Raw genomic sequence first — 13492 nt, 5'->3', positions numbered from 1 at the left:
CAAGGTACAGCCCTAACCCAATTATTGTATAGTGCCACTAAAATATACACAACTGTGTGAGCGCCTCAGTGTGTCTTGGAGTCCTGCATGATGAATTGTGATTCAGCAAACATTACACAGCTCAATAAAACCAAAGTAAGACTATTTATTAACTTCAATAGTAAATACAACCTGTAACTGGAATGTGTTTTTTTTTCTTCTTTTGAAAATCTTACTACATGACCCCACTTTTAGAAACAGTAGTGTCACATTCTGTTCTTTTTGTCTCTTCTTAGTGTGGAAAACCTTACTGTACCCTCAGAGTCAGAGCTGAACGAACTCCTGAGCATGAACCCAATGGATCTCGTAAATTCAACGGAGTTTTGAGATGGCTGAGTGTTTAGGAAAGAGCACTCTCAAGTGCCAAGTTGTACAGGTGGCTTATTTGTTGCAAAGAGGGCTCATTAAGTCAATTGCTGAGCTTTGAATTAAGATTCCTGTTGAGTCCATTATGCAATTCATGTGCAAAATTAGAGAGATTCACTGTTAAACCCAATTTAAACCAACATTTAATAGACCAGTTTCTTCTCTTTCCCTGTGAGGGAGATGTCTACGTCTGATTGTTGATCCCCCTTGTGCCATAGAAGTTCAGGTCACAGCATTGCTGTGGGGAGATGCTGAGAGGGGAGCAGGCACTTTTGTTCAAATCTATGGCTGGCGCAAAGCAATTGGCAAATTTGGGCACCTTGTGCACTTAAACTGGAAAGGAAATTGAACATAAACTTGCGTAGAATGGGAAACTCAATACAGTCAAAATCTGCTTAAATCCTATGGGCTAGAACCTCCACTTTTTTTGCATGCTTAACGCCCATTTAACGCCCATTTTACCACTGAAATGACATATAACACCCATATATCGCCCATTTTGGCACAAAATAGAAACTGGCGGGCATTTTTCAGAAACTTATTGCCGAGCGTTACTTTCCTCATGTGCTTAACGCAGGGAAAAAATATTACCGCCCGCCCAATTCTTTGGGGCAGAATCATCAGAATGGGCGAAATCAACGCCCATATCTCCCAGCGTTACTTTCCGCACTGATTTAACGCTCCGCCCACTGTTTTTTGTCGTAAAGAGCATATTTACCGAAACTAGCAGCCATGAGATCGCCCAGCGTCAATTTCACCACCTCGCGCACATCGCCCACAATATCGCTCGCCCAAAAAAACGCCCAGAAAAAGTGCAACTAAGCGGAACTAATCACAGCGTTATGGATGCCATGTTCTAGATCACATGTCGCATCCTTTAAAAGGCTGCTGTGCTTCAACCTCGGCGGAGTTCGGATGTACTCTGCAGGTCGTTGGAGTTGATGTGAACATCTCTACAAACATCTTGACCATACAGTGACCAATTGGAATTGAATAGGTGTCTTCGTAGGGACATTCGTTGTTTGTGACCAATCGGTGGAAAACAGAGAGCTATTGCAAATGGGGCCTGTCTTTTCTCACTCTCTCTTGGTGACCAATTACATGCAGCAGACTCGACATCGCCGAAGGAACGCTCCACTGCATTATGTGCCCAATGTAAGACGTGACAGACTGATGAGGAGGACCAGATGTTACACCCCCTGCAAGTACAAGGAGAAGTATTCTTACCTCGACTTGCCTGACAACACCTGCCTTCGGAGATGTGCTTCCACAAAGAGGTTATCACTGAAGTATGCCAGCTTATAAGGGCAGATCTGCAGCCTGCCAGCACCATCAGTACTGCACTGTGCGTCGAGGTCAAAGTCACCGCAGCACTGTCGTTCTATGCCTCGGGTTCTTTTCAGGCCACAGTTGGAGACATTTGTGGACTTTCTCAGCATGCCACACATCGCTGCATTGGACAGGTCACTGAAGCCCTGTACACACGCAGGAGGGACTTGATCAGCTTCCCTATGACCAGGGAGGCACAGAGTGAGAGGGCTCTAGGATTCTCCAGAATTGCAAACTTCCCCAAGGTGTAGGGAGCAATAGACTGTACGCACATCGTGATGCGGGCACCTTTTCAGGATGTAGAGGTTTTCAGGAACCGCAAGGGATTCCACTCCCTGAATGTCCAACTCGTCGACCACCAGCAAATTATACTGGCAGTGAATACTCAATTTCTGGGCAGCATCCATGATGCTCACATCCTGCGTGAGAGCACTGTATCTGACTTGTTTAACAATCAGCCACAAGATCAATGCTGGATGCTTGATGACAAAGGATATGGCCTCGCCACCTGGCTGATGACCCCCCTGTGTGACACCCACACCGAAGCCGAGAGGCGGTACAAAGAGAGCCACAGAGCAACTTATAATATTATGGAGAAAACCATTGGAGTGCTGAAGCAGTGCTTTAAATGCCTGGACCACTCAGGAGGCGAGCTCCAATATCCCCCTGAGCAGGTAGCTCAATTCGTGGTGGTGTGCTCCATACTGCACAACTTGGCTATCAGGAGGGGGCAAGAATTGCTTGATGAGTCTGATAGTCCACCTCACCAGAGAGAGGAAGAGGAGAATGAGGAGGTGGACGCTGATATCGGCCCAGACAATCAGGCTGATGCTGAAGCCATCCCCCGGCCCCCTGTAGACCGCATGAAAGAGCCCATGGTGGCATGATAGCTGCAAGAGCCTTGCGTCAGGAGCTCATCAATGATCGCTTTGCCTGAAAGAACGTTGGTGTTATTTACAAGGCTGACACACTGCTGGGTGTGCAGGTTATACATCAATGGTGGGCATCACCTTGGTGACAGTTAAAGTTTAAGTTGATTGAAGATAAGTGTCATTATACGCTTTGATGTAAAGAAATCACCAGCGTGTAACGGTGCACCTCTCTGAGCCAATGCGCAACAAGGTTTTGTTAAATAAAAAAACATTTAAACCGAACATTAGTCTGAAATCATCAGTATTTCTGTACAAACCAGCCCTTCCCCCGCCCCCCCCATCTCTACCCCTTCCCCTCCTGACTCCAAGCCGTCTGGCCGAGGAGTTCCTCAGGCGATGCTTCATTGGGGGGTGTGGAGGGGGTGGTTGGGGGGGGGGGGTTGGTGTCGGGGGGGTGTGGGGGTAATGACGGCTGAACTGCTGCTTGGACGGATACAGGAGAGGACAGTCCCGAGGTGGGAACGTGCTCTGAGCCAGAAGCAAGATGTTGCTGCTGGCTCTCGTGTGGTTGGCAATGGGGGTGCGGCATCTTGGGGTGCAGTGCAGCGCTCTGGGACCACTGGGAGCCCTCTGCCACCAGTGTTCCTGGCTACCAGCTCCAGGACCTCCACCATCGCTTCCATGTTGTATCTTATTTGTTGGACAAAAACTCAGTGCCATCTATGTTCTTGGTGCATAGTAGGCTTTTCGCTGCTGGTGAATCTCCCTCATGCCTCCCACAACAGCCAAACAAGCACACACCACAGCCACACACGCTTTCAGTGCCTCTGAGCTCCCTCTCTCTCGCTCTCTCTCTCTCTCCTATTCTGCACATGTCATGGTGACCCTTGACCTCCAGAATCGCAGGAATCAAGCGTTGCCATGCCGTTGCTAAGGGCGGCCACACTTTACAGCAGAAGGTCAAAAAAATTTAACGCTACCGCCCATTTCATATCGCTCTTGGTAATGCCCATTTTCAAAAATGGAGACTAGGTGCTTTGGGAATGGGCGAGAAGCCGGTGATCTGAAAACCCTTTTTTACTGCCCACGCCGGAAATAACGCCCATTTTTGGGCAATAAGCACAAAAGTGGAGGTTACAGCCCTATATTTCCATGAATCCTGTTAAAGATATTGGCTGAATTTAGCCCAGAGTAAAGTGAACCCCTGTTCCCCACACGTTTGTAAAATGAGAGTTGACTTGACGTGCTGAGAAGAGGCTGTGGTTTCCTTGCTGTGAGCTTAACGAAATGTGTTAAATTTGTATTCGGGTAGCCAAGACAAGCTGATGTGTTGTTTAATAGCATCTATCAAACCTGCCATGACAGTCTACTCCTGATGACTCTCTTGTTTTTGCACTTTAAAAAAAATTGAATTAAGTAATGTAAATAACACAACAAAGTGGGAATGTAGTACAGGGTGCTTTAAAAACATTCAAATTATCAAGACAATTCAAATTAAGTGACTTTGAAATAAAAGGAGTAGACTACATAATAAATCAATATTTCCTAACCTAGTCACCCATCTATTGACAACAAAGAAGCTTTATTTTCTAATTAACTATTTAAAGAATATTGTAGTATCCTTGCAATTAAACACACATTATAAGTTTAAAATCTCCCTGTATATTTTTTAAAAGTTAATCGTCTACAGATTTGGCAGGAATTGGTAGTAACTTGGCAGTCTCACTCGGAGCCCACAGGGCAGCTAGTGTGGGAAACTGATGCATTTGGTGGGGCAGGTCATTTTAGGGAACACTGTTTTTATAGAAGATGTGCTGCTGTTCTATAGAGGAAACAATAGTAGTCCTTTAAAAATTACAACAGTTGTGATTTTGGTGTCTGCAGGATACAAGAACCAATGGTTTTTCATGAGAGCTGTTTCAGATGTGAAGGAGCCATTTAAAATCCAAGTGCACTAAATTGATCTTTCAGTGGACTTGCTGTGAGGTTACGATGTAATGTACCTTTGCTTTGCAGGTACACTCACCCCTATCAAGGACTTTACCCACCCATTTAATCTCCTCCCACAGCCCATGTACACTCCCCTATCACTGACCCTACCCACCCATTTAATCCCCTCCCACAGCCCATGTACACACTCCCCTATCACTGACTCTACCCACCTATTTAATCCCCACCCACAGCCCATGTACACTCCCCTATCACTGACCCTACCCACCCATTTAATCTCCTCCCACAGCCCATGTACACTCCTCTATCACGGACTCTCCCCACCCAGTTAATCTCATGAGGGGAAGTTCTGTATAAATACTCACTGATCCCTAAAGGTAATCCAATCCAGAATATACATCCATCTTCATATTTCAATTATTCAACCTTGGCTTGCTGCCCTGCACAGACAACATTCCCTTCCCCCTCTTTCCTCCATTATCTCAGTCTACACTTATCCATAGCAACTCTGAGTTGGATGCAAAAGCATGATCTACAAATGGCCTGTTTCAACCTGTGCTGTTACATACGCTTATAGGAGTTAACATGCTTCAATATGGCTGCCTAAAATTATGCCCTCCATAGATTCCATGGAAGTAACTCTTGATTAGCCTCAAATTACATAATGTAGTGTCACAGTATTTGTAATCCACTGTACATATTATGAAATCATAATCCTAAATATGTTGGTTTTCTGGGGGCTTATACAGTCATATAAACAGGGTGTTTGTTCACTGTCATTAATGCTGTCTGACTGTCGATTGTTTTCTGTATTGGTGACGTAGCTAATATTTTATATTTCCATTTGCACTTACTGTTTAAGGCACAAAACCTATTCTTACATTGTGAATGCTGAAAACCTTTCCAGCTTGTAAAAAAAGCTGAGAATAACAGTCTGAGATTGTGGATAATACAACATGTCTTATTTTATTCTTTCCCCAGATTTGATTTACTGAAAAATCCCACCCCTCAATTTTTCTCCTCATTCTTCTTTTGAAGGTGCTGACTCCTTTGCTGGGGTACATATCCAAATGGCCAGTAGAAAGGAAGAACTTGCATTTCTATAGCGCCGTTCACGACATCAGGATGTCCTATGGTGCTTTACAGCCAATGAAGCATTTTTTGGAGTGTAGTCACTGTTGTAATGTGGGAAACACCAATTTGCGCACAGCAAACTCCCACACACAGCAATGTGATAATGAACCGATAACAAAAAACAGATTATCTGGTCATTATCACATTGCTGTTTATGGGAGCTTGCTGTGTGCAAATTGGCTGCTGCGTTTTCCACATTACAACAGTGACTACAATCCAAAAAGTACTTCATTGGCTGTAAAGCACTTTGAGACGTCCAGTGGTTGTGAAAGGCGCTATATAAATCCAAGTATTTTTCTTTCTTTCATACTCTTTGACACTGACTTTTTTTTTTTGAAATTCGTAGCCAATCGTTCCAATTCTTTGTCAAATCACAAACGCCAGAGGTCACCTTGGGCCCATTCAAGGATCACTCTGCGCCAATGCTCTTAGCCAAAAGGCCTAGAGCCACTGCACCGTTCCTGGAAGTACTGCAATACCAGGTTCGTGCCATGGAGGTGGATGGGTCAGGCCCCCCACACACCTCCTATTTCCAAAAAAGCAAGCATATACCTTCCTGATCCAGGGAGAACCACCTTGGGGTTATGGTGGCTACTCCCCTGTCAGGTCAGTTACGCATGATCTTAGCCAAAAGGCCGAACAGTGACTCTGACACTGACTTTTTTTTTTGAAATTCGTAGCCAATCGTTCCAATTCTTTGTCAAATCACAAACGCCAGAGGTCACCTTGCACACGCCAAGGATCACTCTGCGCCAATGCTCTTAGCCAAAAGGCCTAGAGCCAGTGCACCGTTCCTGGAAGTACTGCAATACCAGGTTCGTGCCATGGAGGTGGATGGGTCAGGTCCCCCACACACCTCCGTGGAGGTGGATGGGTCAAGCCACCCCACCACTCTGACACTGACGCCCAACCCTAAGGCGTTACTGCTGTCCTGGCAGAGATCTGACTGACTCAGCACAGACCAGGGATGGAACCTGTCTCCTTCCTGGTCTATGTGGTTTATTTCATAATGGGCATACATTTACCAACTGAGCCATTATGGGTTGTTTTTGTTTTATGTTGGGTATGTTTCAGGTTTGCCAGCTGTTGTTAATGTAGGCGCCACTATCCATTAAGCTGGTGTTGATACTGGATGTGTGTTCCGACACAAAGAATAACTGGACATCATTATTGCAAATTTACTTGGAAATTATTTGCAGTTGAGTTTGGGTAATCCCCAAAATATAAGAAAAGAATGATTGCAGTTCTATTTACTGCCACCAGATGCCAGCTGTGTACCTTGGAAAGGTTATTCGCTATTTATGATACGAGGCATCTTTTTATGATGTCAGTTCCTCAGTATTGATGCTCTTCAAAAAAAAAAATGGAAAATTGTTTTGCATTCAAAGAAAGAAAGACAGACTTGCATTTCTATAGCACCTTTCACAACCTCCGGTTATTCCAAAGCGCTTTACAGAAAATGAAGTACTTTTTGACGTGTAGTCACTGTTGTAATGTAGCCAATTTGCGCAAGCTCCCACAAACAGCAATGTGATAATGACCAGATAATCTGTTTTTGTTATGTTGATTGAGGGATAAATATTGGCCAGGACACCGGGGATAACTCCCCTGCTCTTCTTCAAAATAGTGGGCGTGGAATCTTTTACATCCATTTGAGAGGGCTGATGGGGCCTCGGTTTAATGTCTCATCCAAAAGATACATGAGCCTATGGAGGTATAGTCAGAGCAGAGAGGGTGCAGAAAGATGGGGATCAGAGGTGCACCCAAAATGGTGCTTGTGTCTCCCTGTCCCATGCTTATGAGGTCCCTCCCACTGACTCCACAATCTCCAGCAGTGTCAGCACTAGAGGGCACCATCTCGGTGTAACCGCCAGGATCACGACCCCAGGAATTATGGGGCCATTGTATATACTTATGGCTATCGTTCAGTATTTCCTTTGCCCTTTTCCCTCCAGTTTCGCCCTCTGATTTTCTTCTCTTCTGGCATTTCTATGTTTGCCATGGTACCATAGTAACTCACCCAAGTGGACATTCTTCTGTACAGTGAGGGCCATCACAGCCTAACCTGATCTGTCTTCACCTGACATGTGCGCGCACACATGTACTTTCCAGCACGGGTCACTGGATTGTGATCGGGGCAGAGTAAATGATCATTTTTGTTTTATTTTAATTCAACAAGTGGTCAATAAAAAGGTAAATTAATATTAGCTAACTTTATTACTGATTGTCTTGTTGAAAGATTCCTAATACTACCTGTAATAGAAATTTTGGAGTAGGTGTCACCACAAGGATCCTTCTGAGCTTCTGCAAGGAAGACACTCAAAGCTGCCCCAACATTCCCACCATGCTGACAATTAAAGGACTCCAAGGAGGCACAGGGTGGCTTGCCAGCAGGAGATTGACATTAGCCCGCAGCACCAGCCTGTTTGGGTAGTTATATCTAGCCAAGTTGCCTAGCATGAAGCAGGAATGTAATATTAAACTCAACAGGATCAAATACATTTTTTGTGCATTGAGCATTCAAGGCACTTTCTATCCTGTTGTCTTCAGTTGAGAGTAAGGGAGAGTCATTGTGATAACTTCTGATCCCTATTAGACGTGCTTCATGTTGCATGCAAGATTCATGCTGTTGCTCTCGCAAGGTGGCCCTATGGAGGATGTTGCAGCTGAGCCTACGCTGCCCTCCAGGGATTCTCTTCTGTGTCATGCCCCATTGATGTTAGATTCACTGTACCGTGTCTATCCGCTCCTGTTCATTTGCTGCTTCTCCATCCCCCTCCACAGGCAACACAGCAACAGCCCTTGGGATGTCGGTGACTATAGATGTGAATGTATTTTTGGAAACAGATGACTGAACTCCTCACTCTCTGTGAAGGCTTCTCTTATTTTAAAGGCACCTGTGTTGAGGGATTGAACTTTATACATAAGAAATAGGAGCAGGAGAAGGCCATTTGGCCCCTTGAGCCTGCTCTGCCATTCAATAAGATCATGGCTGATCTGATCTTGGCCTCAACTCCACTTCCCTGTCTGCTTCCCATAACCCTTGACTCCCCAATCATTCAAAAATCTGTCTATCTCCACCTTAAATATATTCAAAGACCCAGCCTCCTCGGCTCTCTGGGGCAGAGAATTCCAAAAATTTACAACCCTCAGAAGAAATTCCTCCTCATTTCTGTTTTAAATGGGCGGCCCCTTTTTCTGAAACTATGCCCCCTAGTTCTAGATTCCCCCATGAGGGGAAACATCCTCTTTGCATCTACCCTGTCAAGCTCCCTCAGAATCTTGTATGTTTCAATAAGATCACCTCTCATTCTTCCAAATTCCAATGAGTAGAGGCCCAACCTACTCAACCTTTCCTCCTGAATCAACCTCATGAACCTTCTCTAAACTGCCTCCAATGCAAGTATAGCCTTCCTTAAATAAGAAGACCAAAACTGTACGCAGTACTGCAGGTGTGGTCTTACCAACGCCCTGTACAGTTGGAACAGGACTTCCCTACTTTTATACTCCATCCCCTTTGCAATAAAGGCCAACATTCCATTTGTCTTCCTGATTACTTGCTGTACCTGCATGCTAACTTTTTGTGTTTCATGCACAAGGACCCCCAGATCCCTCTGTATTACAGTATTTTGTAATCGCTCCCCATTTACATAATTTGCTTTTTTATTTTTCCTACCTAAGTGGATAACCTCACATTTTCCCACATTATAGTCCATTTGCCAAACTTTTGCCTATATCCCTTTGTAGATTCTTCACATTATCCTCACATTTTAAAGGCACCTGTGTTAAAAGATTGAACTTTATATTTGAGTGCAGATCTTTAGGGGTGGGATTAAGCACTAATATGTCTTCGGATGTGCTAATATCATTCGGCTAAGTGGCTATCTTTTTATTTTAATTGTTGTTTAGACGGTGACAGAATAAAGAAGCTGAGAACACAGGAGTGTACAGGAGCAGAAGAGACCATAGTGGTTTATCTGGTCGGTACCAAAATTTGAAAAATGCTATATTGGTAGCAGAGATCTGGCTGAAAACCATGAGGCTAGCTGAGTCCTCTAATTGTAATAGGCTCTCAGCACCTTGGAAACAGGCAGTGGAGAAAGGTCCAGCAACCAACAGTACTGCAGGAAGGGCTGGTCTAGAGACCAAGGAGATATGCAACAAAGAAAAGATCATTTCCACCTTGAAATAATAATGCAGGGCACAAAACACAGCTAAGTATCCATGTATCCACAACAAACACAACTTTTCAATGGTCTTTGAACAGAAAGGCAGCTTTGAGAATCCAGTTACAGCAAGCCAGGCCATGGGCTGCCTTAAAATCCCATATTCACTATTTCTTGCAGTTTAAACGCAGTTAGTGGCAGCAAATTCAAGAGGGAACTGGATGGATATTTGGTAGAGAAAATGATTGAGGAGACGAGAAATACAAGCCCCAAAATTGTGATGCTTCACTGGCAGCACACAGGCCTTGCTGTGAGTGAGCACGTGTCAGAATTTCCTGCAAGCGCCCTGAGTCGCTGCAGGAACAGAGTGGGCCAATGGGAGACTGTGCTGCCAATGAGGATTTCAACACTGAGGATAGAGAAGAGAAAGAATTATAGAATTTTACAGCACACAGGGAGGCTATTTGGCCCAGTGCCGAGTCTCTGAAAGAGTTATCCAATTAATCCCTCTCCCTTTTAATTGTGCTTTTTCAAGTATTTATACACACTTCCCTTTTCAAAGCTATGACGGATTCTGTTCCCACTACAGTTTCTGGTAGGGCATTTCTTGTCCTAATAAACCCTCTATTGAAAAACAAAAACCTCCTAGCCTCCTTTTCTTTTGGTGACGATTTTAAATTGACACCTCTAGTTACCAAATCACTGACCAGCGGAAGTACTTTCTCCAGATTTGTCTTGTCAAAACCCCTTATAATTTTGAACATCTTGATTAGGTGCCCTATTAATCTTCTCTGTTCTAATGAAAAGAGTCCTAGTTTCCCTGATCTTTCCTAATAACTAAAGCCTCTTGTCCCTGGTATCATCTTAGTGAATCTCTTCTGCATCCTTCCTAAAGTAGACACTCAAAACCGGACATCATTTTAAATATGGCCTAAATAGTGATTTGTACAGGTTTAGCATTACCTCTTGATTTTGTACTCTATGCCCCAGTAATAAAATCTGGGACCCCAAACCATGCTGGTGTGTATGTATTTTATCCTGTGTCATAGCCTTTAGAAGCTTACCCAACACCAGTGTTGGGATACAAAAGCAAAATACTGTGGATGCTGGAAATCTGAAATACTCAGCAGGTCAGGCATCATCTATGGAGAGAGAAACAGAGTTAACGTTTCAGGTCGATGACCCTCTGTCAGAACTGGAAAAAGTTAGAGATGTAGCAGGTTTTAAGCAAGTACAGAGGCTGGGAAAGGGAGGGAGGAAAGAACAAAAGGGAAGGTCTGTGATAGAAACATAGAAAGTAGGTGCAGGAGTAGGCCCTTCGAGCCGGCACCACCATTCAATATGATCATTGCAACTTCAGTACCCCATTCCTGTTTTCTTTCCATACCCCTTGATCCCTTTAGCCATAAGGGTCACATCTAACTCCCTTTTAAATATATCTTACGAACTGGCCTCAACAACTTTCTGTGGTAGAGAATTCCACAGGTTCACAATTCTGAGTGAAGAAGTTTCTCCTCATCTCTGTCCTAAATGGCTTACCCCTTATCCTTAGACTGTGACCCCTGGTTCTGGACTTCCCCACATCGGGAACATTCTTCCTGCATCTAATCTGTCCAATCCTGTCAGAATTTTACATGTTTCTATGAGATAGAGTGGAAAGCAGGAGAGATTGAATGACAAAAGGAATGATGGTGCAAGGCAAAGGGAGATGGTAATGGGACAAGGAAAGAAACAAAAGCTGGGTCTTGAAAACCAGTGTTGGGATGGTTAGTGTACAGTAAACTGGTTTATCCCTTTTTGAACAGAGGTATTATTTTGGTAACTCTCCTCTGTTAGAAAGACCTCTGCTATTCCCTCTCCGACTTCTCTGGGCATTCTTGGATGTAGCCAGCAGGGCCCAGTGTCGGCACTACCATATTTATCCCATAGTTATCCTATCGAATTGCTCCACCTGCTCCTATTTCATTGCCACAACCACACTTCTGCAAAGTCCTCATTTAGTATTTCCTCAATCCTTTCATCTTCCATAAGAAAATTTCCTTTTTCATCTCTCATCTGCCCTATCCTTTCTTTAACTATTCTTTTACGTTTTAGATCTCTATAACATCCTTTACCATTTCTCTTCGTTCCCTGACAGTCTTTCTACATGCCACCTCTGTGGCTTTTTTAAAACTTTTTTTCCTTCCCTCCAATATTTTCTTTCTATTATTAGCCCTAGATTTGCATCTGCCCCTTTTTAAAGTCTCATTTTAACTTTAAGTTCTTCACTTATCCACAGAGCTCCAGCTTTTGCTGAATGCAGAGACAGGAAAAGCTCATTCTGGTTTGCCAACAGACACCATCATCTACCAAGACCCAGTCTGACTATTTTCCTCCCTCAATGCATATTCCTCTACCCTTTGTTGAATCAGAGGTTCACATGATCCTTTTTTTCCCATTAATATCCAGAATTTCAGTGCACCTAATTGGAACACATTCCTATTTTGAACACCCAGTGTGCCCTCAAGCACTCCCAGGGCAGGTACAGGGGGTTAGATATAGAGTAAAGCTCCCTCCACACTGTCCCATCATACACTCCCAGGGCAGGTACAGCACGGGGTTAGATACAGAGTAAAGCTCCCTCCACACTGTCCCATCATACACTCCCAGGGCAGGTACAGCACGGGGTTAGATACAGAGTAAAGCTCCCTCCACACTGTCCCATCAAACACTCCCAGGGCAGGTACAGCACGGGGTTAGATACAGAGTAAAGCTCCCTCTACACTGTCCCATCATACACTCCCAGGGCAGGTACAGGGGGTTAGATACAGAGTAAAGCTCCCTCCACACTGTCCCATCATACACTCCCAGGGCAGGTACAGCATGGGGTTAGATACAGAGTAAAGCTCCCTCTACACTGTCCCAGGTCAGGTCCAAAGATTTTCAAAGGTATTTTGGCAAAGGCTGCCTGCCCTCTTGACATTGGGAATGATGGAAAAGTAAAGAGTATAGGAAATAAATGGGAGCAGTGGCACCAAAACAGATGTAAGCAAGCTGTGCTTGTGGCGATACATTTTAAAACATTAATTACTTTTAATGTATCAAGTGATGTGCTACTGCAAATTCTACTTTTTATCTGAAATTTCTTTATGCAAATGACTTGATATAATAATAATTGTGTGTATTTGCACTTGCAAATAAGGAATGCTTTACATGTTAACTGGATTCTCCCAGGGCCGTGCATCATCATCATAGGCAGTCCCTCGAAGCGAGGATGACTTGCTTCCACGCTGAAAAGGGATGAGTTCACAGGTGTTTCAATGAAGGACCTAATATTCCAGATCCCGAACTACATCCTGAAGGGTGGAAGATGCCTGTGGGTGGATTTTTTTAACGTGTGGTGGCCGTTGCACACCAGCCACCACACGGGCTTGACAGAGCGAGGTCTTGGTCCTGTGGCAAGGGTTAACCAGGACGACTGGAGACCTGCTCTGCTGCATGGACCTAGTGTGCACACATATCGCAGTGTGGGCTGGGCCCTCGGCTCTCCTGGCCCTGAACTCGTGCCTCTCCTGGGCCCCGATCACGTCCCTCTACAATCTCTCGCCGCTCCTTCGCCCCAACCTCGCCGCTCCTGCTGTACTTGCCCACGCTCCA

At 44.5% G+C, this 13492-nt stretch overlaps 2 protein-coding genes and 1 pseudogene across 4 annotated transcripts in view; 1 reads left to right on the top strand and 2 right to left on the bottom strand.

Annotated features, from left to right (window-relative positions):
* Positions 1-545, top strand: part of LOC139241011 (signal transducer and activator of transcription 5B-like) — a 144208-nt gene extending 143663 nt beyond the window's left edge. For all 3 annotated transcript variants that reach the window (XM_070869700.1, XM_070869699.1, XM_070869697.1), the window contains exon 21: positions 276-545. In XM_070869700.1, the coding sequence (XP_070725801.1) occupies positions 276-366 (91 nt within the window). In that variant the 3' untranslated portion in view covers positions 367-545. The remainder of the gene's footprint in view (positions 1-275) is intronic.
* Positions 1-13492, bottom strand: part of nab2 (NGFI-A binding protein 2 (EGR1 binding protein 2)) — a 45917-nt gene that overhangs the window by 9074 nt on the left and 23351 nt on the right. The gene's annotated exons all lie outside the window — the stretch shown is intronic.
* Positions 6136-6337, bottom strand: LOC139241056 (U2 spliceosomal RNA; annotated as a pseudogene).

The sequence above is a fragment of the Pristiophorus japonicus genome, chromosome X (assembly GCF_044704955.1).
Source record: "Pristiophorus japonicus isolate sPriJap1 chromosome X, sPriJap1.hap1, whole genome shotgun sequence".
Lineage (NCBI taxonomy): Eukaryota > Metazoa > Chordata > Chondrichthyes > Pristiophoridae > Pristiophorus > Pristiophorus japonicus.
This window is presented reverse-complemented; position numbering and strand designations above follow the sequence as displayed.